This window comes from Heptranchias perlo, chromosome 21, assembly GCF_035084215.1.
Source record: "Heptranchias perlo isolate sHepPer1 chromosome 21, sHepPer1.hap1, whole genome shotgun sequence".
Lineage (NCBI taxonomy): Eukaryota > Metazoa > Chordata > Chondrichthyes > Hexanchiformes > Hexanchidae > Heptranchias > Heptranchias perlo.
The window spans coordinates 1210506-1235315 of record NC_090345.1 but is presented as its reverse complement, the minus strand read 5'-3'; the positions used below and the strand labels follow the sequence as shown (position 1 = coordinate 1235315).

General features: G+C 51.2%; 1 protein-coding gene across 8 annotated transcripts in view; it reads right to left on the bottom strand.

Annotated features, from left to right (window-relative positions):
* aldh18a1 (aldehyde dehydrogenase 18 family, member A1) overlaps positions 1-24810 on the bottom strand; it is a 57993-nt gene that overhangs the window by 25528 nt on the left and 7655 nt on the right. For 2 of the 8 annotated variants that reach the window (XM_068001937.1, XM_068001941.1), the window contains exons 2-11: positions 22456-22528; positions 19924-20038; positions 17185-17408; positions 14912-15061; positions 14190-14294; positions 13850-14002; positions 7088-7181; positions 3628-3752; positions 1160-1304; positions 234-307 (exon numbers count right to left, since the gene is read on the bottom strand). In XM_068001937.1, coding sequence (XP_067858038.1) covers positions 234-307; positions 1160-1304; positions 3628-3752; positions 7088-7181; positions 13850-14002; positions 14190-14294; positions 14912-15061; positions 17185-17408; positions 19924-20011 — 1158 coding nt within the window. In that variant the 5' untranslated portion in view covers positions 20012-20038; positions 22456-22528. The other 6 variants (XM_068001936.1, XM_068001940.1, XM_068001939.1 and 3 more) reach the window with 5 other exon arrangements.

Sequence of the window (24810 nt, the reverse complement as noted above, 5' to 3'; positions counted from 1 at the left end):
ATGGAGGAACGTCTGGGAGTAAAATAGTTGGGGGGGGGTGGGGGGTAAAATAAACAGGTGGTAAGGCAAAGACCAGAATAAACCTAATTTTAAAAATAATTCTGGGCTTATAGCAAAGCAGTGATTGAGCATGGCCTTCAGGTCCCAAAAATTAAATCAGAACTTCTTTTGCAGTTAACCGCAGTCGATGCCTGCCACAGACTGGTGAACAAAGGATTCAGTAACCCACTAACTTGGTCTGGTTGGAGAGAGGCCATGATCCTTCCATCAGTCCGTGCCATCTCTGCCTGTTGTTCAACAGTGGGACCTACCGGAGAGAACAGGGTCCTCGGTTACTAATCCCGTCAGAGGATTCATGAATTAAACATCTCATACAAAATATCCAAGTCCAGTAATAAGTGCATCAGAGTCTATCATTATACAGCAGCAAAACACTCAAACCCAATAAACAGTCCCTGCAGGTTGAGGTCAGCATTGGGCATTGGTTACTGCAGGCCACTAGCACTCACTGATCAGGCTCACATGGCCCCTCGGGTGAGGCAGTTGATGCCGCACCCCAATATAACTCACCCCCTCAGGAAAGGAGGGATAAGAAGTGAGGATGGGAGGGATAAACATTTTATAAGTTCTCCCCGGTGACCTGGGCCCAATATTTATCCCTCAACCAACATCACTAAAACAGATTATCTGGTCATTATCAAACTGCTGTTTGTGGGATCTTGCTGTGCACAAATTGGCTGCCACATTTCCCTACATTACAACACCGACTACACTTCAAAAGTACTTCATTGGCTGTAAAGTGCTTTGGGACGCCCTGAGGTCGTAAAAGGTGCTAAATAAATGCAAGTCTTTCTCTTCAGTAACATTCCTTGTGCCCAGAGTTCAGTTATAAACATAGTGTCTGCCGTGAACGAGATGATTTTCTTTGTCCTTATTAAGTGTGTGTAGTCTGTCTTTTTCTACTTTCTATTTTGTTACTTTCAGTATTTGTTAACTCAACAATCATTTTGCAGAAAGCTGAGATGAGTAGGGTTTCTGGGGACCACATATTCTTTTTTTGGAGGTTTCTATCTGTAACGCCCCAAGGGATGCTCTCATAGAGAAAGTCATAAATTTAACCTTCTACTTCCACTTTTCACCACACTCATTCCACACCCACCTGCGGGTTTGACCTCCGAGAAGAAAGTTCCGACCTTTTTACCCTCTACTATGTCAGTGATGACATGGCCAGTCACCTTTGGGTGTGTGCCACTTGCGATGACCACAGACGTTCCTCCCTGGAGAGCCCAAAGTGCTGCTTTCACCTGTAACACACACATGTGCTGAATTGTACGCGTCAGATCAAGTGTGATGGGTACCGTACTTTAGGGTGTTACCGGAAACTGTCCCAGTGGAGCTGCAGCAGGACAGACATCGGAATCTGCAGCTGGGATCACAGCTGTTAATCCTCTTCCCAATTGGTATCAGTTATTTCAGAGAATAGGTGGATGGTTCAAATTTCTTCCAGGCTAGTGATCTTCCATTAGCACATCTGTCTCTATCACGGCTTCCCCTCCCCTGGGAGACCAGGTGGAAAGTAAACTCCTTTTACTTCACAGCACACCCTGCTGAGATGCGTCGACCTGCAGGAGCAGTACCCAGTACAGTGTTCTTCGAATTCAGCCTGTAGGCCATATACAATGAGTAAAGCAAGATATACAACAGAGAAACACAAATAAAACACGGCAGTGCCTCCTGTCCCTGTCCCATTTGAGGTCCTTACTGCACAACTTCCATTCTCAGCAGAAGTAACATCATCGCCTGTGGTTCAGGAAACAAATGATTAGAACCCCAGTAACTTAATGGCCAACAAGTTACACTGGGATTCAATCTACAGCAACGATGGTTAGAAAATAACTTCATTCCTCAATCTCATGTTTGGTGGTAGAATAGATCCAGCAATCAGCTGTGTACTGAGTAGGGAGGGAAGGAGATAGAATGATTTCAGGCCTGTCCAAATATCTCAGTGCAGATTGAGCTGGGGTACTTAGTTACAGCCTCTGGCTGTGGGTATCCCATCAATCCCTGCCCACCGTGCTCCGGGACAGCAGCCCATTCCAGGGGAGCTCAACCCACTTTAAACAGAGCGCACTATTCCGCTACATCCCAGAGCATCTGGATCCAGGCTGGCTGTTTTGCAGGTCTGTGCACAGCTTATGGGCGGAGTCGATACTCAGGTCTAAGGGAAGCTCCAGGGGCAGCTCCAAAAAGCATCCAAAGGGAACTTGGATCATCATCATGGGTTTAGCCTCCCTCAATCCAGCCCAGAACAAATCAACAACTCTGAACTAAGTGGAAGAGACTGCCCATTATCCCTGCAGCCTCAATACACCAGGCAGCAGCGAAGCAGCGCTACGTTAAATATGGTGCAGGATTTTCAGCGTGTCTCCTAGAGCTTAGTGGGGATCTTCATTATACCAGCCATATGCTGCCCATTCCTCCTCTGTTCAGATCCCCATTCCCTGCCAGGCTACTCAGTATTGTTGGGACTCTTATTGAAAAATGATTATTGGGGAGAGGGAATATGATTCAAGGAGAATGATACAGGGGTTTGTTTAAAGGGTTAAATTAGGAGGATCCAGGTTGCATAAACTTCGGCTTATATTCCCGAGTTAGAAGGTCGTGAGGTGGAATCCTGGAATGGTTACAGCACAGGACGCTGCCATTCGGCCCATTAAGCCAGTGCCGGCTCTCTGTAAGAGCAGGTGTTTAAAACAAAAGGATTCGATAGGGTAAATACTATTTCCTCTGGTGGGGAATCCAGGACAATAATCTTAAAATTAGAGCTGGGCCGTTCAGGAGTGAAATCAGGAAGCACTTTTTCACACAAAGGGGAGTGGAAATCTGGAACTCTCGCCCCCAAATGGCTGTGGATGCTGGGGGTCAATTGGAGCTTTCAAGGCCGAGATCTCTAGGTTTTTGTTGGGTAAGGGTATCGAGGGTTATGGAGCAAAGTGGGGTAATGGAGTTGAGGTGCAGATCAGCCATGGTCAGGCCAAATGGCCTACTCCTGTTCCTATGTTTAAAATAATGAACAGAATGAATAATGTGGAGATAGAGAGAGATCTGTAGCAAAACCAGAATAGAAGAAACGGAGAGCGAGGTTATAAAGCGAGGAAACCAAGATCTAACTTAGTATAAGGAACTTCCTCCTCATACTTGGAGCTACCAATCAATGGAACGGACTGTACCGTGTACAGGAGAGGGCAGTTAGATTACACCTGTAGAAAACAAGGGAATAACACAAAGTGTAAATGAATGGATGAATTGATTGTTCAGCAAGAAATGGAAATTCATGCAGCTATGTGAGGCCTACTGAAAGGATGCTCAGAATCCAGGAAGGACTGGATAAATAAATACACCGAAACCTTGAAGATGAGGAGGGAGCAGGAACAGACAATACAGAAGAGGAGGCAAGAAACCATTTGGGACACCTTCTCCTCCGTGGTTCTCTTATCTGGATGAGGCTGCGGTACTGAGCACTGTACAAACACATACACTGAAAGAAACTGAAACTTTGAAGGATCTCGAGCTCTCCTAAATCTCAGTCCCATTCCAATCATTCTCCGTTTACAGCCCTTCTCCCACCTTAGCCTCCATGCCTCCAAGGCCCACTCTGGATTTTGTGCCAAAGGTGATCGACTGCTGGTCTCCAGGATAAAAGGTATCAATAAGTTTCGCATCGTCCAATCCAGGAGGACAATCAAAAAGGCCTGAAACAAAGAAAAGCCCGTTTACTAAAAGATTCTCCAATACATCAAACCAACACAAATGATCCCCAACCTACTTGAAGATAACATAGTAGTGAAAGCAGGAGAGAACATTAAAGAGAGATACTTTGTACCTTTCTCTAACTACAACATATTAACAGCAGCTCCTGACAGTAACACAGCGACTAACTCCCGCCCTATGAGTGAGCAATACTCCGGACAGTTAACGTGTCTAACTCTTGCTGCACTAATTAAACTGGACGCCACATTGTTACAACAAATGCTGTACTAATACTTTATAAAAAGTCCAAGATGCACCCTGGCCTTGCTAAATTATACAAAAGTATATTTTGCATCACACTACCCTACTCACTCGGCTCTGTGTAGGATCCAAACAGATCTGCATTTACTTTTTAAATTCATAATTAGCAGTTCCCAAAGTACGGCAGAGTCTGCTGAATTCAGTTTCGAAATTCCAATTATAGTGATGTGTGTGTGTCTGGGAGCCAATTTATTCCAGGATGCTCCTTTCAGCGATCTGTGTTGGCCAGACTCCATGCTTCCAATTACAACTCCTACGGCTGGTGCTTTCACCTTCTGTTGTTGCTAATCTCTCCCCTCACCTCCTCGGCGGGTTCAGTTCCATGGGCAGCCGGCACCTCCGGCACTTCACCCCTGGCCATTATTCAAGTGTGTACTTTCACAACCCAGGTTGGCAGCCGATATGACCACGGGGGTGAAGAGGGGAATTACAGCCAACAAAAGCCCGTCTTCAGCAGAGGTCTACAGGTGAGATTGGGAATGGGGACCCTGGCTCATCTCCCCTCTTTAACCAAAGCAATTGGAAAGGTTTAGTCTACTGAATCAAATTGAGAGAGTTCCACCTACTGCTGTACCACACGGGAGATTACTGGAGCAGATTAAGGGGTAAGGAATTCAGGAGGGGACAGCAAACTGGATTAAAAATTGGTTCAAAAGGGAGAAAACAGAGAGTAGGAGTTAAGAGCAGATTCTCAGAGTGGTTGGAAGTAGGTAGTGGGGTCCCAGGGAGTTCAGTCCTGGGACCACTTCTGTTCACTATTTATATCAATGATTTGGATATAGGCCTAGAGGGAGTGGTGTCAAAATTTGCAGATGATACCAAAATAGGGGGTATAGTTAATTCTTTAGTTTGATTATTGATAAGATGGGGGAATGGGCTAAAAAAGGCAGATAGAATTCAATATCAGGAAGTGTGAGGTGTTGTATTTTGGCTAAAAAAATAACAGCAGTAATTATACTCTGAACGGGAATGGGCTCGGGGCTGTGGGAGACCAGAGGGATTTGGGGGAAACAGGTTCATAGGACATTAAAGGCAGCACCTCAACTTGATACGGTCATAAAAAAGCCAATGGAAATCTAGGTTTTATCACAAAAAGGTATAGAATATAAAATTGAAGTCAGGGGGAAAACTCTCCAGTGGCTGGAGTCATACCTCGCACAAAGGAAGATGGTAGTGGTTGTTGGAGGCCAATCATCTCAGCCCCAGGACAATGCTCCAGGAGTTCCTCAGGGCAGTGTCCTAGGCCCAACCATCTTCAGCTGCTTCATCATTGACCTTCCCTCCATCATAAGGTCAGAAATGGGGATGTTCGCTGATGATTGCACAGTGTTCAGTTCCATTCGCAACCCCTCAGATAATGAAGCAGTCCGTGCCCGCATGCAGCAAGACCTGGACAACATCCAGGCTTGGGCTGATAAGTAACATTCGTGCCAGACAAGTGCCAGGCAATAACCATCTCCAACAAGAGAGAGTCTAACCAACTTCCCTTGACATTCAACAGCATTACCATCACCGAATCCCCCACAATCAACATCCTGGGGGTCACCATTGACCAGAAACTTAACTGGACCAGCCACATAAATACTGTGGCTACAAGAGCAGGTCAGAGGCTGGGTATTCTGCGGTGAGTGACTCACCTCCTGACTCCCCAAAGCCTTTCCACCATCTACAAGGCACAAGTGAGGAGTGTGATGGAATACTCTCCACTTGCGTGGATGAGTGCAGCTCCAACAACACTCAAGAAGCTCGACACCATCCAGGACAAAGCAGCCCGCCTGATTGGCACCCCATCCACCACCCTAAACAGTCACTCCCTTCACCACCGGCGCACTGTGGCTGCAGTGTGTACCATCCACAGGATGCACTGCAGCAACTCACCAAGGCTTCTTCGACAGCACCTCCCAAACCCACGATCTCCACCACCTAGAAGGACAAGGGCAGCAGGCACATGGGAACAACACCACCTGCACGTTCCCCTCCAAGTCACACACCATCCCTACTTGGAAATATATCGCCGTTCCTTCATTGTCGCTGGGTCAAAATCCTGGAACTCCCTTCCTAACAGCACTGTGGGAGAACCGTCACCACACGGACTGCAGCAGTTCAAGAAGGCGGCTCACCACCACCTTCTCAAGGGCAATTAGGGATGGGCAATAAATGCCGGCCTCGCCAGCGACGCCCACATCCATGAACGAATAAAAAAGAAAAAGCCTACATCTAATGCTGAATCTGTATAAAACCTTAATAAGACCTCAGTTGGAGTACTGAGTAGTAGTGGACACCACACTATAGGAAAGATGACGAGGCTTTAGAGGGTACAGTGAGATTCACTAGGATGCTGCCTGGTATGAGGAAACAGGGTAGATAGAAGCAGCAGTTGAGGGGTCTAGAACGAGGGGCCAAAGGTATAAGATTAAATTTAAGAGATTGAAACTTCAAAGAATTGTGAAGCTGTGGAATTCACTTCCAGGGTTAGTGGCTGAGGCAGAAACTATGTCAACACTGACAGGGACAGGATGGGCTGAATGGTCGTTCCTTGTTGTAACTTCTATGTAGCTGAGATTACACAGAAATTATAACAGAAATAGGCTGTGTGGCCTGCCCTTTTCTGTTCACACGCTCCTTTATCCCCCTTTCCTTTAACCTGTTCTTAAATGTTGACATGGTCTTTGCTTCAATCACCAACTCCAGTAGTACATTCCACAGTCTCACAGCCCTCTGTAAAAAAAAGTTTCTCCTGCTCTCTGTCCTAAACCTCTTACATTTAATCTTGTATCCATGACCCTTGTTCTAGACCCTCAATCACTGGAAACAGTCTATTTATACATATTGTGTCCCGTCATTCACAATCAGTTAATTCAGCACAGGCTGCGATTTTCCTGGCCCACATAGTCCAGCTACTTGGCAGATGTACTTGCTGAGCCATTGGCAGTGCCCGTGACTGGTGTTACCGACTGACCGTACAGACTACAGAACATGCTCAGACCAGCAATTTTACCACTGGGTTCTTACCCACCTTCCACATCAGAAAGGACAATCAGCATGTCTGCCTTCATCTCCACTGCGAGCCTTGCTGCCAGACTGTCGTTGTCCTTGATACTGATCACCTGCTGGAACACGGAAAACTCAGAATGAGATGTGCACTCTGCCAAATAAACCAGCTGAAGGTCAGACTAACAACCTCAAACAGAAAAAGAAACTGTTCCAAGAACAACCCAACCAACTCCGACAGTTTCTGACGCAGAACAACCCTACTGAACTCGGAGGAGGGTTCACCCTCGCCGCCTTACAAGAACATGGGAACAGCTCGCTCTCTCGAGACCGGCTCAGACTATAACCCCATAGAAAGGTTTTCTCCACACAATCCAAGCACAATTCTGACCATTCACTCTTTGGATAGAAGGATCCTACACACGGATAACACCAGGGAGAACCATGAAGGCCAGAGTTTTTAAAAACATTCACACTGGGATGTCGCCATATGGTAGCCTCTTCCCTAACTGCATAATGGCAAATCTCTGGCCTTATTCATGGGTTCCTTTCATAGGAACACAGGAACAGGAGGAGGCCATTCAGCCCCTTGAGCCTGTTCCACCACTTAATTAGATCATGGCCGATCTGTATCTTAACTCCATAACTCCATTTACCCACTTTTGTTCTGTAATCTTTAATACACTTACCCAACAAAAATCGATCAATCTCAGTTCTGAAATTTTCAATTGACCCCCAGCCTCAGTGTTCCAGATTTCCACTCCCTTTGTGTGAGGAAGTGCTTCCTGACATTACCCCTGAACGGCCTGGCTCTAATTTTAAGGTTATGTCTGCTTGTTCTAGACTCCCCCCACCAGAGGAAATAGTTTCTCTCTATCTACCCTATCAAACCCTTTAATCATCTTAAACGTCTCAATTAGATCACCCCTTAATATTCTTCCCGGCTTCCCACTGGTCTCCTTGATGGGACCATTTTGGCCACATGGTAAATTCAGTGGTGGGCTAAAAGGGCAGTCCGAGCCGGGCACTGCTCTCTTTAGGCTGTTTCGATAATCCCATTCCTGGGTTTAATAGCAGTTCTAGCTTGTGCTTCTTGAAGCTGATGGTCGGGGGGGGGGGGGGGAGCAGCGGTCGGGGGGGGGGGGGGGAGCAGCGGTCGGGGGGGGGGGGGGAGCAGCGGTCGGGGGGGGGGGGGGAGCAGCGGTCGGGGGGGGGGGGGAGCAGCGGTCGGGGGGGGGGGGGGAGCAGCGGTCGGGGGGGGGGGGGGAGCAGCGGTCGGGGGGGGGGAGCAGCGGTCGGGGGGGGGGAGCAGCGGTCGGGGGGGGGGGGAGCAGCGGTCGGGGGGGGGGGGAGCAGCGGTCGGGGGGGGGGAGCAGCGGTCGGGGGGGGGGAGCAGCGGTCGGGGGGGGGGAGCAGCGGTCGGGGGGGGGGAGCAGCGGTCGGGGGGGGGGGGAGCAGCGGTCGGGGGGGGGGGAGCAGCGGTCGGGGGGGGGGGAGCAGCGGTCGGGGGGGGGGAGCAGCGGTCGGGGGGGGGGGGGAGCAGCGGTCGGGGGGGGGGGGAGCAGCGGTCGGGGGGGGGGGAGCAGCGGTCGGGGGGGGGGGGGGAGCAGCGGTCGGGGGGGGGGGGGAGCAGCGGTCGGGGGGGGGGGGGAGCAGCGGTCGGGGGGGGGGGGGAGCAGCGGTCGGGGGGGGGGGGAGCAGCGGTCGGGGGGGGGGGGGGGGAGCAGCGGTCGGGGGGGGGGGGGAGCAGCGGTCGGGGGGGGGGGGGGAGCAGCGGTCGGGGGGGGGGGGGGAGCAGCGGTCGGGGGGGGGGAGCAGCGGTCGGGGGGGGGGGGGAGCAGCGGTCGGGGGGGGGGGGGAGCAGCGGTCGGGGGGGGGGGGGAGCAGCGGTCGGGGGGGGGGAGCAGCGGTCGGGGGGGGGGAGCAGCGGTCGGGGGGGGGGAGCAGCGGTCGGGGGGGGGGAGCAGCGGTCGGGGGGGGGGAGCAGCGGTCGGGGGGGGGAGCAGCGGTCGGGGGGGGGGGGGGAGCAGCGGTCGGGGGGGGGGGGAGCAGCGGTCGGGGGGGGGGGGGAGCAGCGGTCGGGGGGGGGGGGGAGCAGCGGTCGGGGGGGGGGGGGAGCAGCGGTCGGGGGGGGGGGGGAGCAGCGGTCGGGGGGGGGGGGGAGCAGCGGTCGGGGGGGGGGGGGAGCAGCGGTCGGGGGGGGGGGGGAGCAGCGGTCGGGGGGGGGGGGGGAGCAGCGGTCGGGGGGGGGGGGGGAGCAGCGGTCGGGGGGGGGGGGGGGGAGCAGCGGTCGGGGGGGGGGGGGGAGCAGCGGTCGGGGGGGGGGGGGGGAGCAGCGGTCGGGGGGGGGGGGGAGCAGCGGTCGGGGGGGGGGGGGAGCAGCGGTCGGGGGGGGGGGGGAGCAGCGGTCGGGGGGGGGGGGGGAGCAGCGGTCGGGGGGGGGGGGGAGCAGCGGTCGGGGGGGGGGGGAGCAGCGGTCGGGGGGGGGGAGCAGCGGTCGGGGGGGGGGAGCAGCGGTCGGGGGGGGGGGGAGCAGCGGTCGGGGGGGGGGGGGAGCAGCGGTCGGGGGGGGGGGGAGCAGCGGTCGGGGGGGGGGGGAGCAGCGGTCGGGGGGGGGGGGAGCAGCGGTCGGGGGGGGGGGAGCAGCGGTCGGGGGGGGGGGGGAGCAGCGGTCGGGGGGGGGGGGGGAGCAGCGGTCGGGGGGGGGGAGCAGCGGTCGGGGGGGGGGGGGGAGCAGCGGTCGGGGGGGGGGGGGAGCAGCGGTCGGGGGGGGGGGGGAGCGGCGGTCGGGGGGGGGGGGGGAGCAGCGGTCGGGGGGGGGGGGAGCAGCGGTCGGGGGGGGGGGGGAGCAGCGGTCGGGGGGGGGGGGGAGCAGCGGTCGGGGGGGGGGGGGAGCAGCGGTCGGGGGGGGGGGAGCAGCGGTCGGGGGGGGGGAGCAGCGGTCGGGGGGGGGGAGCAGCGGTCGGGGGGGGGGAGCAGCGGTCGGGGGGGGGGAGCAGCGGTCGGGGGGGGGGAGCAGCGGTCGGGGGGGGGGGGGAGCAGCGGTCGGGGGGGGGGGAGCAGCGGTCGGGGGGGGGGGAGCAGCGGTCGGGGGGGGGGGAGCAGCGGTCGGGGGGGGGGAGCAGCGGTCGGGGGGGGGGAGCAGCGGTCGGGGGGGGGGGGAGCAGCGGTCGGGGGGGGGGGGGAGCAGCGGTCGGGGGGGGGGGGGGAGCAGCGGTCGGGGGGGGGGGGGGGAGCAGCGGTCGGGGGGGGGGGGAGCAGCGGTCGGGGGGGGGGGGGAGCAGCGGTCGGGGGGGGGGGGGGAGCAGCGGTCGGGGGGGGGGGGGAGCAGCGGTCGGGGGGGGGGGGAGCAGCGGTCGGGGGGGGGGGGGGAGCAGCGGTCGGGGGGGGGGGGGGAGCAGCGGTCGGGGGGGGGGGGGAGCAGCGGTCGGGGGGGGGGAGCAGCGGTCGGGGGGGGGGGGAGCAGCGGTCGGGGGGGGGGGGGAGCAGCGGTCGGGGGGGGGGGGGAGCAGCGGTCGGGGGGGGGGGGGGAGCAGCGGTCGGGGGGGGGAGCAGCGGTCGGGGGGGGGGGAGCAGCGGTCGGGGGGGGGGGGGAGCAGCGGTCGGGGGGGGGGGGGAGCAGCGGTCGGGGGGGGGGGAGCAGCGGTCGGGGGGGGGGAGCAGCGGTCGGGGGGGGGGGAGCAGCGGTCGGGGGGGGGGAGCAGCGGTCGGGGGGGGGGGAGCAGCGGTCGGGGGGGGGGGAGCAGCGGTCGGGGGGGGGGAGCAGCGGTCGGGGGGGGGGAGCAGCGGTCGGGGGGGGGGGAGCAGCGGTCGGGGGGGGGGGAGCAGCGGTCGGGGGGGGGGGAGCAGCGGTCGGGGGGGGGGGGGGAGCAGCGGTCGGGGGGGGGGGGGGAGCAGCGGTCGGGGGGGGGGGGGGGAGAGCAGCGGTCGGGGGGGGGGGGGGGAGCAGCGGTCGGGGGTGGGGGAGAGCAGCGGTCGGGGGGGGGAGCAGCGGTCGGGGGGGGGAGCAGCGGTCGGGGGGGGGGAGCAGCGGTCGGGGGGGGGGAGCAGCGGTCGGGGGGGGGGAGCAGCGGTCGGGGGGGGGGAGCAGCGGTCGGGGGGGGGAGCAGCGGTCGGGGGGGGGGAGCAGCGGTCGGGGGGGGGGGAGCAGCGGTCGGGGGGGGGGAGCAGCGGTCGGGGGGGGGGAGCAGCGGTCGGGGGGGGGGAGCAGCGGTCGGGGGGGGGGAGCAGCGGTCGGGGGGGGGGAGCAGCGGTCGGGGGGGGGGAGCAGCGGTCGGGGGGGGGGAGCAGCGGTCGGGGGGGGGGAGCAGCGGTCGGGGGGGGGGAGCAGCGGTCGGGGGGGGGGGGAGCAGCGGTCGGGGGGGGGGGAGCAGCGGTCGGGGGGGGGGGAGCAGCGGTCGGGGGGGGGGGAGCAGCGGTCGGGGGGGGGGGAGCAGCGGTCGGGGGGGGGGGGAGCAGCGGTCGGGGGGGGGGAGCAGCGGTCGGGGGGGGGGGGGGAGCAGCGGTCGGGGGGGGGGGGGGGGGGGGAGCAGCGGTCGGGGGGGGGGGAGCAGCGGTCGGGGGGGGGGGGAGCAGCGGTCGGGGGGGGGGGGGGGGGGGAGAGCAGCGGTCGGGGGGGGGGGGGGGGGGAGAGCAGCGGTCGGGGGGGGGGGGGGGGGGGAGAGCAGCGGTCGGGGGTGGGGGGGAGCAGCGGTCGGGGGTGGGGGAGAGCAGCGGTCGGGGGTGGGGGGGAGCAGCGGTCGGGGGGGGGGGGGGGAGAGCAGCGGTCGGGGGGAGCAGCGGTCGGGGGTGGGGGAGAGCAGCGGTCGGGGGGAGCAGCGGTCGGGGGACGAATAGTTGGTGCACGGGCAAGAAATGAGCTGAAAAGGATCACACACGTGACCTTTTCTCATCTTGGATACATAAACATAAACATCAATGGTAGACTGCTGCAATAATACCCCCACCTGGCCATCAGCCTACTGTAGATAATCCAACCTAGCCGGACTGTTTGTGCACAAACTCTAACCAATGTTTTGAATGCTCCCTGCAAAGCTTCTTCAGCCAGTCTTGCGCTTTTTAGACAAGGGTCAGAACCAATCAGAGCCCCTTCCAGCAATGTTGTAATTTAACTTGGATCACTATTATTCCCAAGCTGCTTCAGGTGGTGTCAGAGGTCACTCTGTTGGCGATGATGCTTCAGCATTAGTCATTGTTCAGTTAGTGGCCTCTACAGGGAGCACATAAATGACTGGAGTCAGTCAAATCCAATCAATCAGGAAGGACAAAGTAGGACACAGACATCTCTGCCAGGTGGCACCGTGCTCGTCCTATGAATAGTACCAGTCACTGTTATCTCAGAGAATCGGTCTCACTCCATCAGGGGCAAGGAGCCCGGTCACCCCACATCTCTGGGGTACTGGCGTGTGATAGGCTTACTCAGTACTGCTCTGAATCTCCCCAGACTCATTCATGCACTGTTTCCTGTCCTGGAGTATGGCTTCCCACGTCTGAAGTAAGCCACTAAATCCAAATGCAAAGCAAGGGCAAGTTGAGTTTAGCACCATGTTTAGCTCGAAAGCGGCTGACATGGTGCTTAAATTATTGAGCTTTCAACATTTGATTCTCAGTAATGAACACATAAAAAGTAACAAGGGCTTGAGGGGTGATTTCACCACAAAGGAATGGCAGAGAGAAGTGACTGATTGTTATCGCTCTCCACACAGGCCTCTTTATCTGACACACATAGTAAAGATGTTGAAGGAACTACCTGCCTCATCATCTCCCTGCTTTTAAACTGAACTCACTCCTGCAGATGTGGAGGATGCTGCAATAATGAAAATGAGTCCAGGGGACACAGATTTGAGCATATCTGGCACCGTCAGATGGTTTAGCCATCTATCATCAGATCTGCTAGGACCACATCACGGTCTACAGGGCCTTGCTCTCCTCTGGCAAAACTACCCACTACCTAGAATCATCCTGGAGAGGAAAGATAGCCCCAGGTCCGTGCTCCATCACCAGTTGTCTCCTTAAACACCTCTCCCCCTCCACTCTCACCTCTATTAAGTGCAACCAGCTCATGGACCTCTTTGTCACCAAGACAAAGGCCTTACATTCCCTGATCTGTTGCTTCCCCTGGCCTACCAAACCAAACCTCCTCCAGGCTGCCCAGCACCCTAGCCCTGAACCCTCATCTCTCTAGTTTCTCTCCCATCTCTCCCTAAACTCATCCTGTCTGTAAGACCCACTGCCTGCTCCTCGATCCCATTCCCACTAAACTGATCATCATCCAACTTCCCTTCCTGGTCCCTTTGTTAGCTGATATTATAAATGGTTCTCTCTCCTCAGACACCACCCCCTCCCTTTCAAAACCACCATTATCACCCCCTCCTCAAAAGACCCACCCTCAACCCCTCTGTCTTTGCAAACTACCCTCCCAACTCCAACCTCACTTTCCAAAGTCCTTGAAGTGTTGTTGCCTCCCAGGTCCATGCTCATCTCTCCTGCACCAAAACCCTGGCTCCTCACTCCAGGAAGGTGCCACGTGACAATACTACAGCTGTGCAGTGAGTGTGACCTGTAGGAATGATACCCAGAGCAGTATAATGGTGAAAACAAGTTACTACGTACAGAATGCTTGAATTTCCTTCAATATGTTGTGATTATGGTGAGCAACGCTTTTGTGTGGGGCATTAATTACCAGTCACGATTTGATAGATGGCTCCCCTCCCCCTAACCGTACTATATAAGTGAAGAATCCAGCACCATCCCTGCCAGATGCTCAGGATTCTCTGTCTCCACCTACCCCCTGCAGGTCACTGTTGGGTTCAGGAGGTGGAACAACAGCATCATTGGTATTGATGATTGGAACGATGTTCATTCGGAGAAGTTCGTGCAGTGTGCTGCTTAAGTTCCGACGCTTCTGGTCATCGTGGAAATCCAGGTTTGTTACAAGAATCTGGGGACAAACAGGAAAGTGTAATGTTGAACCGAGATTTCCATTTCTCATAATCCTAACTGATCCAAAATAATCAAAACTGCAAAAGTTACTCAACCACAGATTAGACACGAACAGTGATTAAAAAGTGTGGTCCCACTAATTGTAACACAGGGAAGATTTCAGGAAATATAAAACAGCAACAGACCTGAGCAGCACAAATACTGTACTGTGTGAACATTGCTTCATACAGAGCCATTAAGCCACTCTGTCCAGCCGCAGCACAGGCACGAGCCTCCAGCACGGGAACCGTCTGCAAAGTTAAAATGAAACTTTTCATAAAAACAATACGTAGAAATTACAACACGGGACAGGTCACTTGGCCCAACCAGCCCGTGTTGGTATTTATTCTCGACACGAGCAGTAGTCCTAATCCTATGTGCTCGCCCTGTTTCCATATCCCTTGGTTTCACTTTCCTTCACTCATCTATCTAAGTTATTCATGAATGTTGACCTGGTCTCTGAATCAATCAATAACTCCAGTCGTGCATTCCACAACCTCATTAGCCTCTGTGGGAAAAAAGAAATCCTATTCTCCGTCCCAAATCTCTTCCATTTAAACAGTAGCACCAGCCCATCCTGCTCTCTTTGCCCAAATTATTTCAACTCTAACATGAAGCATTTAAAAGGAACTCAGCCTTCCTCTAAAGGGCTGGTACTGACTGTGTGCGCAACACCTCAGACAGTTTAAAAGTTAGGCCAGGGATTGCTTTAATACTCTGCTCGTGTTTCTCAAAACTCTGTAATGAGCTTGGAGACAAAATAAAATCCAAAGTGTCCGAGATTTATTTGGAGCTAAGTCAACACTGTTCCTCACATTTCTCCACATACTAAAGTTCCTTTGAGTTGTAACGCTTCCTGTCAGCTCACCATGTCTTTCAGCTGGTTCTGTCCTGAGTGCAGTGCTTGTCGCACACTCTGTGAAAGCAGGATTTCATGTCGAAGACGTTGTTTGCCAAAAGCCACAGCTCCACTTGTTACAATCATCATCTCCCGACCTTGGTTCTGCAGCACAGACACCTCAAGGAGCAACACACAGAAAGTTATACAAGATCATTCCTTAATGCACAGATCATTTATTAAATAACAACTGGCATTTATACAGCGCCTTTAACGTAGGAAAACGTCCCACGGCATTTCACAGGAGTGTATTCAAACAAAAACTGACACCAAGCCAAAGGAGATATTAGACAGGTGACTAAAAGCTTAGTCGAAGAGGTAGGTTTTAAGGAGGGTCTTAAAGGAGGAGAGAGAGGTGGAGTTTATCCCCAATAATACTTCTGCAGCACTTGTTACCAATTGTCCTGCCCCCCGGGCAACATTTAGACATTGGCCCTCAGCCATCTCTGCAATCGTCCCCTCACATTGGAACCCGCAGCAAAAGCCAGTACTCACCAAATTATCAACAGAATCACAGTGGGCTCCAACAAGCACGAGTTTACATTGCATCCCTCCCAGGGATGAGGGACTTCAGTTATGTGGAGAGACTAGAAAAGCTGGGAATGTCTTCCTTAGAGCAGAGAAGATTAAGGGGAGATTTAATAGAGGTGTTCAAAATCATGAGGGGTTTTAATAGAGTAAATAGGGAGACACTGTTTCCACTGGCAGGAGGGTTCAAGATAATTGACAAAAGAACCAGATGGGAGATGAGGAGAATCTTTTTATGCAGCGAGTTGTTACAATTGGAATGCGCTGCCTGAAAAGGTGGTGGAAGCAGATTCAATAGTAACTTTCACAAGGGAATTAAATATATTGAAAAGGAAAAATTTACAGTGCTATGGGGGAAAGAGCAAGGGAGTTGGTTTATTTGAATAGCTCTTTCAAAGAGCCAGCACAGGCACAACGGGCTGAATGGCCTCCTTCTGTGCTTGATTCTATGCTATCAAAGGCTGTTGTTTTAGAAGGAGGTGAGGCACTCGGTGCCTGTATCATCTGGCTTGATGGAGTTCTTTTTGTCTTATCAAGGTACATAATCAGCTAGTGGAACTCAGAGTCTAACCTATATTGCCATGGAGCACTGGAATAAAATCTCCTTTCAAGATGGGCTGGAGAGGGGATCTCTTTGCTCCCCAATCTAGAGAGGTCGGCAGTGCAATGTGAACAGGATTACACAGTATCGGTGTAGACGCACAAGGAAGGGCCCTGATGTGTATTATTGGCGGCTTATAACTGTATAAAGATTACAATGGTCATCCTCACTATCTCAGTGGTGTATGTTAATATACCACACAATCTCGAACTAATTTGATATGAGGGCCTCGTTAAATGAAGCTCAGCCTCAGAACTCTTTTCTTACCAACAGCCTTATCCAAAGTGGTACCCACTAAACAATTTTGCTTCTTAATTGGGATTCCAAAATATCAGAGGAAACTGTTTATAAGGTGGAACTGGGCTTTTCTGAGTGCTATTGAGAACAGGATTTGGTAATACCTCCAACACATGGACCATCCTTGCATATTCTAGCCTCAAGTCCTCTGTGGTAACTGATGGCCCCAGCTAGCTTTAATCTTTCTCAGGGGAGATCTTTTCTTTCCTTTAGTTACTGAATTTCTTGCTGTCTCAGTGGAGATTGATGGATCAAATGGCCTATTTTTTTGTTTGATACTTTCTTATGTTCTTACGCGCAATGAATGAAGTCTCTCTCTCCCCACCTCAAGTCAGGCACTGAGCAGAATTGTTGCATTTTCCCCATTATAAGCAAAGTAAACACACTGGGTAAAGCTCACTAGCTTTCCTGATCTTGATCCTCCTCCAGCACGACACTGAGCAGAGCCATTTCTTCGTGTCTGGCTGGAGGATGACTGGCTCTTTCTCTCTTTATGTTGTTGCCCTTGCACATTACGAAGAGAATCCTCGCCCTACACTACACTGCTGCCCATATAGACACACGACAGGCCCTTGGTCCCTCTACCCGCCCATTACACATCAAATAAACTCCTTCTCTGCTGTCTGTCTACACACTGCAAATCTGGCCATTTTGTTAGATACTGAAGAGAGAAAGTTCACTCCATCTGGTTGCTTAATAAACGTTGATCAGAATTCTCTTCCTGGCTTTTTAACCTCTGAGTAGGAGTTCCCTTACAATAAACAGGATTCTGCTGCTCCATCACAATGCACTGAACAAGGCACTTCCACAATCTCACCTGCTCAACAATGGAAGCAAGGCGTCCGAGAGCAAGGCCGCACTCATCACCTCTGGTCACCACCGCGCTGCCAAGTTTTACCACGATCCGCTTGGCTTGCTTCAGCTCACTGCGATGGGCAAATGGTTTACCTGGAGTGCGACTTAGAGGAATAGTGAGAAATGGAACATTGCTCCAGTGGCGGGCAGGTGGTTTAAAAGGTGCTGATCTGTAAGTCGGACGACCTACAGAAAGGGAGAAAGATTCAGATCATAAACTGCAAACAAGAACCAAGAATCAAAACCAAAATCTTCACTGAGTAATTTTGTAAAACAAAAGTTTCGGCCCCCTCCTCTCAAATATTCACTGTAACATCCAAAACTGCCAGCTGAAAATTAATTTTTACAACCAGAAGGAAGAATTCAATGGAATCCAGGCCTCCCACCCAGGTCTGATTGGGCCGTCAGTGTTTAAAAGCATTTACCTGAGCAATTGTCTGAAGTAGAATCATTGTGGCAAGGGAAACAAATCAAAACACTGGAAATCAGCAGGTTAGCGAAACTGAAGCTAATGTTTTGAAAGGCCCTTCTTCATAACTGGCAGAGTGAGGCTGCACTACTCTTTCATAGGTCTGACTGACAGAGGGAAGGGAGAATAGGTAGAGGCCAAGAACTAAAGTAAACAACTCCTCCTTTCACAATATGGATTAATAAAATAAATCAGGCACCTACAACACTGACATAAACAAGGGGCACTGTCGCCCACCAAACTGCACACTCCAAACTCATAACAATGGTCTGAAAATGCCTTCTTTAAGGGCTGGTTTCAAACCAACCCCCGCCCTTGTTATCTTGTGGCTTTTACACCTGCTGGCCTAGGCCCACCAGGAAGCTGCTCAAATTCATTCCACGTAGGCCTCTTACAGCCCACAGAGGACGGCTTCACATAGAAAGGAAATAAAACAAATAAAAACAGAAAATTCTAGAAATAAGTACACAAGAAATAGGAGGAGTAGGCCATACGGCCCCTCGAGCCTACTCCACCATTTAATAAGATCATGGCTGATATTTCCTGCCCGATCCCCATATCCCTTGATTCCCCTCGAGTCCAAAAATCTATCCCTCTCAGCCTTGAATATATTCAACGACTGAGCACCCACAGCCCTCTGGAGTAGAGAATTCCAAATATTCACCACCCTCTGAGTGAAGAAATTCCTCCTCATCTCAGTCCTAAATGTCCGACCCCTTATCCTGAGAAGATGTCCCCTCGTTCTAGACTCTCTAGCCAGGAGAAACATCCTCTCAGCATCTACTGTCAAGCCCTCTTAGAATCTTATATGTTTCAATGAGATCAGCTCTCATCCTTCTAAACTCCAATCAGTAGAGGCCCATTCTACTCAACCTCTCTTCATAGGACAACCCTCTCATCCCAGGAATCAATCTAGTGAACCTTCATTGCGCCGCCTCTAAGGCAAGTATATCCTTCCTTAGATAAGGAGACCAAAGCTGTACACAGTACTCCCGGTGAGGTCTCACCAAAGCTTTGTACAATTGCAGAAAAACTTCCTTACTCTTGTACTCCAACCCCCTTGCAATAAAGGCCAACATACCATTTGCTTTCCTAATTGCTTGCTGTACCTGCATACTAACTTTCTGTGTTTCGTGTACAAAGACACCCAAATCTCTCTGAACACCAACATTTAATAGTTTCTCACCATTTAAAAAATATTCTGTTTTTCTATTCTTCCTACCAAAGTGAAAAACCTCACATTTCCCCACATTATACTCCATCTGCCACCTTCTTGCCCGCTCACTTAACCTGTCTATATCCATTTGCAGACTCTTTGTGTCCTCCTCACAGCTTACTTACCCACCTAGCTTTGTATTGTCAGCAAACTTGGATACATTACACTCGGTCCCTTCACCTAAATTATCAATGCAGATTGTAAATAGCTGAGACCCGAGCACTGATCCTTGCGGCACCCCACTAGTTACAGCCTGCCAACCTGAAAATGACCCGTTTATCCCTACTCTCTGTTTTCTGTCCATTAACCAATCCTCTATCCATGCTAATATATTACTCCCAATCCCATGAGCTCTAATCTTGTGTAATAACCTTTTATGTGGCACCTTATTGAATGCCTTTTGAAAATCCAAATATACTACATCCACTGGTTCTCCTTTATCCAACCTGCTAGTTACATCCTCAACAACTCTAATAGATTTGTCAAAAACAATTTCCCTTTCATAAAACACAGGAGGCCCTTCAGTTTCTGTAAAGAGAAAAGATGTGATAATGTTTGGAGTGCAGGCCCTCTGTCAGTCCGACCAGGAGACTTTCACCCATCAGCTGGATCAGAACCTGGGTCCTCGAGATGCAATGTCAGCGTCAAACCCACTGCAACACCCAGTTCCCTGGTTTTTATTAATATCCCTGTGTGTTGTATTAATTTATTTTGTGCAGCTGAGCATCACAAATAGGATTAGTGTTCACACCCACATAGCTGAATGGCCCCTGAAGAAAGTAAACAAATACCCCAAAGGTTATATTCTGGGGATATCTTAATGCAGAGTATAACTGTGGGCGTTTTAAACTTAAGGTTATTCAGTGAAATGCTTTAGAATGTTTAAACAATGGGGGTGATACAGAGCACTGGATCTGGTGGTAACCCCATACAGACTCAATCAAAATTCATCTTCTGACTGAATCCCACTATCAGATCCAAAAACACACCAACACTTTTAATTACTTAATGCTCACATTTAGTTGGACGAGCGCCCGCTTTAGACAATGCTGAGCTGAAAGTGGCAGCTCTGAAGTGATGGGTCAGGCTGGCTTTACACAGCATGGTGAGGAATGGGCAGAACTTCAATACCTGCAACAGAGCAGAAGCAGAAAGTGTGAGCTCAAACTATCTTACAGTAAACACTGTCCAACTATTGTGCTACAAATAAGTGTGCTAACAAACAAAATACTCAGACAATAGTTATGACAAAGACTTTTAACTCCAATGATTTTTCTGCAAACAGCTGGAGTATTTGAGAATAGCAGGTTGTTTAATAATGAATTTCACAAGGCTGTCCAGCTCCCCTTTTCTTTTTGACGGTAGGGACGCTGTAGCAAGGGAAGGGACACAGGGAAACTGTCCAATGCCAAGATGATGCCCCAAAGGGGGAGCTATAGAAGTATACGAGATACTCAATGGGATTGAGATAGTAAACCCATAGCAATACTTTCACATACAACAGAGTGAGAGGGGCAGGTTCAGGGGAGAGAGGGGCAGGTTCAGGGGTGAGAGGGGCAGGTTCAGGGGTGAGAGGGGCAGGTTCAGGGGTGAGAGGGGCAGGTTCAGGGGTGAGAGGGGCAGGTTCAGGGGTGAGAGGGGCAGGTTCAGGGGTGAGAGGGGCAGGTTCAGGGGTGAGAGGGGCAGGTTCAGGGGTGAGAGGGGCAGGTTCAGGGGTGAGAGGGGCAGGTTCAGGGGTGAGAGGGGCAGGTTCAGGGGTGAGAGGGGCAGGTTCAGGGGTGAGAGGGGCAGGTTCAGGGGTGAGAGGGGCAGGTTCAGGGGTGAGAGGGGCAGGTTCAGGGGTGAGAGGGGCAGGTTCAGGGGTGAGAGGGGCAGGTTCAGGGGTGAGAGGGGCAGGTTTCAGACAGAAGATGGGGTGTGATGACCAGGATGGGGGGGGAGGGGGATGGGGGAGAATCATAGAAAGTTACAGCACAGGAGGCCATTCGGCCCACCGTGTCCGTGCCGGACGAAAAAGAGCTATCCAGATTAATCCCACTTCCCAGCACTTGGTCCGTAGCCCTGTAGGTTACGGCACTTCAGGCGCATATCCAGGTACTTTTTAAGTGAGTTGAGGGTTTCTGCCTCTACCACCCTCTCAGGCAGTGAGTTCCAGACCCCACCACCCTCTGGGTGAAAACATTTCTCCTCATCTCCCCTCTAATCCTTCTACCAATTACTTTAAATCTATGCCCCCTGGTCACTGACCCCTCTGCTAAGAGAAATAGGTCCTTCCTATTCACCCTATCTAGGCCCCTCATAATTTTATACACCTCAATTAAATCTCCCCACAGCCTCCTTTGTTCCAAAGAAAACAACCCCAGCCTATCCAATCTTTTCTCATAGCTAAAATTCTCACGTCCTAGCAACATCCTCGTAAATCTCCTCTGTACCCGCTTTAGTGCAATCACATCTTTCCTGTAATGTGGTGACCAGAACTGTACGCAGTAGTTAGGCTGTGAACTAACCAGTGTTTTATACAGTTTCAGCATAACCTCCGTGCTCTTATATTCTATGCCACGGTTAATAAAGGAAAGCCAGTACCTGGGCTCATTTAACTAACAGCTAGTTGCTGTGATGGGGAGACAGTAGGGTTGGTATTCTGGAAGGATGAGATCGAACAGGCCAAAAAGTCGCCTTCATCTTGCAATCTGTGCACTGCTCGAACTATTTTACAGCAATGATTCTCACAGAACTTTGTTACACTCAGATATTTGCTGAGGTTTAAAGGGTGAATCTTCCTTCACATGCAGTGCTTAATTACTGTAAATTATAGTTTTTATTGATTGTATCAGCATTATTTAGAAAGCAATTTGACATCAATCACCTTCCATACTTACGAGAGGTTTTGGCCTTAAAAAAACCCCAATCTTTTCTTCTGCAAAGGTTTCTCCAAAAATGTTACTTCTTCCACTGACTGTTTGTCACTGTAGCTGTTTGATGGGGGTGATAGTTGCACTAAACCCATATAAGGAAACTACAAATCAGGAAAGCACAGGACAACGCCTCCAAATCTAAGAGGCCAATCAGACTGTGCCTCCGAGTCGTTGCCTGCCTGCCAGCTGGAAGTAATCTCTCAGCCTCTCCCTCTGCCGACTCAGCAGATGATGAAATCCAGCAAAGGAATTGCAAGCACACATCCATCCACATGGGCACCTTTCAGGAAAAGGCCAGCTCGCAGAGTTTTTAGAAATGTCTACATTTAAGAATTCATATCATTATCATAGTAGGTTCAGCACAGAAGGAGGCCATTTGGCCCATCGTGCCTGTGCTGGCTCTTTAAAAGTGCTATCCAATTAGTCCCATTACCCTGCTCTTTCCCCATAGCCCTGTCATTTTTTCCCTTCAATCACGCAGCATGCAAACTAATCTTGTCTCATACGCAAGATACCATCAGTAAGGGGTAAGACAGCCACAGCAAACAACAAAGACCCACAGAATCAGAAAATTGTGGAAACTTTCTGATTAAAAAGATAACTGTTGATAAAATATTGCGTGAATTTCCCGACCTCTCACTTAACTGATTCACGTTGTGTTTATAAAGTTCTTATACCAGTTCTGCCTCGTGTGCAATCAATTCCTCTAAAAACACAAAACACAGAGAAAAGGCAAATTAGTATCTTTTAAAGTCAAGATAGATAATACTTGCTCTACTTTTTCCAACCTAGCCATAATGCTTGCTTATCTTCCAATTTACAGTTCTGATAAAGCATCGTACCTGAAAAGTGAACCCGTCTTTTCTCTTTAAAGATGCTGACTGACCTGTGCATTTCCAGATGTTCTGTTTTTATTTCAGATTTCCTGCATTTCCAGATTCATTTTTCTCCTTTTTTAAAATTTGTTCCTGCTCTAAATCTGTAGATGGCGCCCAAGCTCTATTCCCCATCGAACCCGACCACAAGTTCCACGTACCCTTAGCCCAGCTCACTGCAGTTGCTATCTGCCTAGTTTTGGGCTAGACAGTCTGGACATTTCTAAAATGGAAACCAGACATAAACATTTTTTTAAGAAGTCCGTTTCTCCACTTACTCCTGTGTCTTATGATATTAGTTACTAAAGATATTACATTCTTCCTACAACAACTTGCATTTATATAGCACCTTTGATGTAGTGAAACGTCCCAAGGGTGAACGGGACTTGGTTCGAGTTAGGATACAGCAGCAGAGGTTTGGATGAGTTTAAGTTTATGGAGGGTGGAAGATGGGAGACCGGCCAGGAGAGCATTGGAACAGTCAAGTTTGGAGGTGACAAAGGCATGGATGAGGGTTTCAGCAGCAGATGAGCTGAGGCAGGGGGCGGAGACAGGCGATGTTATGGAGGTGGAAGTAAGCGGCCTTTGTGATAGAAACGATATGAGGTCAGAAGCTCATCTCAGGGTAAAATAGGACGCCAAGGTTACGAACGGTCTGGTTCAGCCTCAGACTGTGGCCAGAGAGAGGGATGGAGTCGGTGCCTCGGGAACGGAGTTTGCGGCAGGGACTGAAGACAATTGATTCTAATGATGAAATTCATCCACAAGCGAGACAACTTGCATTAATATAGCGCCTTATCACATGCTTCACACCCAATTAATTTATTTCAAGTGCAGTCACTGTTATGTAGACAAATGTAGCAGCCAATTTGCACAAAGCAAAGTACTACAAACATCAAACGAGATGAACGGCCAGTTACTCTGCTTTTAGTGGTGTTGGTTAAGGGAGGAATTTTGGACAGGGCACTAGAACGCCCCGCTCTTTTTTTGAATATGTCATGGGATTATGACATTCATCTCATTGGAAATACAGCACCTCCAACAATGCAGCTGCAGATGACATGCTCTCACCCTGGAGTGGAGTTTGAACCCACAACCTTCTGACACAGGGGTAAGAAAGCCACGTGGTCAAGTCGACACTTAGCAAGGGAAACATCACAACTCAAACCATGAGCCCATCCTTATCCTGTAATCTGTCCAGTTTAGGACTGGCAAACACACTATCACACTAAGAGACACTTTACCCATGCAATAAATCTTATTCAGTGAGGTACAAAAGCTACTAAGTTTTTCTTATTTTGGATTTGCAATGATTACTACATTACCACCTGATCTCCCATGGTGTTACTCACAGTAAGTCAGATCACACACTCCTGTCTTTATAATATGTGTAATAAAATGTAATATATTATTTTGCTAAAGTACTGCTGCGTCCCTTTAAAGTAACACAGTTCAATTGTGATCACAAGCTTAGGTCACTCAGAATGTAATTGTTGTTTGATCAGGAACTTTGCATATTATAAATTGCTGCTTAGTTTCAGCTCCTAGTCAGAAGCACTCAGCATGAAGGAACTGGCTTTTGTCCCTTTCTTAAAAAAAATTGTTTTGCATCTGTAACATGTGCAATGTCTGTGCACAATTATGTACATTTTAATATATCTATGCTGTTGCTCATGTTGTACAAGGGCCATGTTACAACGCGCAATGCAGAATATATTATTCAGTTGCTAAGCTGAAGGTATCTCCGTGTAAGGCCAGAAAATCTAATTGCTGTTAGGTAAACACTGGGTGAGGTCAGAGTTTAATTGCTATTGAGGCTTAAGGTCACTTTAGGACAATATCCTCACTCGTTGCTCCCCGAACTTAGATTATCTGCGGCTCTTTTCCCTGCCACTGGTTTTCCATCCTTTGTTTCTGGTTCTTTAATTCTCTGTCACTAAGTCTACTTTAATTCTGATACCGTATCTACTTTAATTCTGATACCGTATCTACTTTAATTCTGATATTGTATCTACTTTAATTCTGATATCGCATCTACTTTAATTCTGATACCGTATCCACTTTAATTCTGATACCGTATCTACTTTAATTCTGATATCATATCTACTTTAAT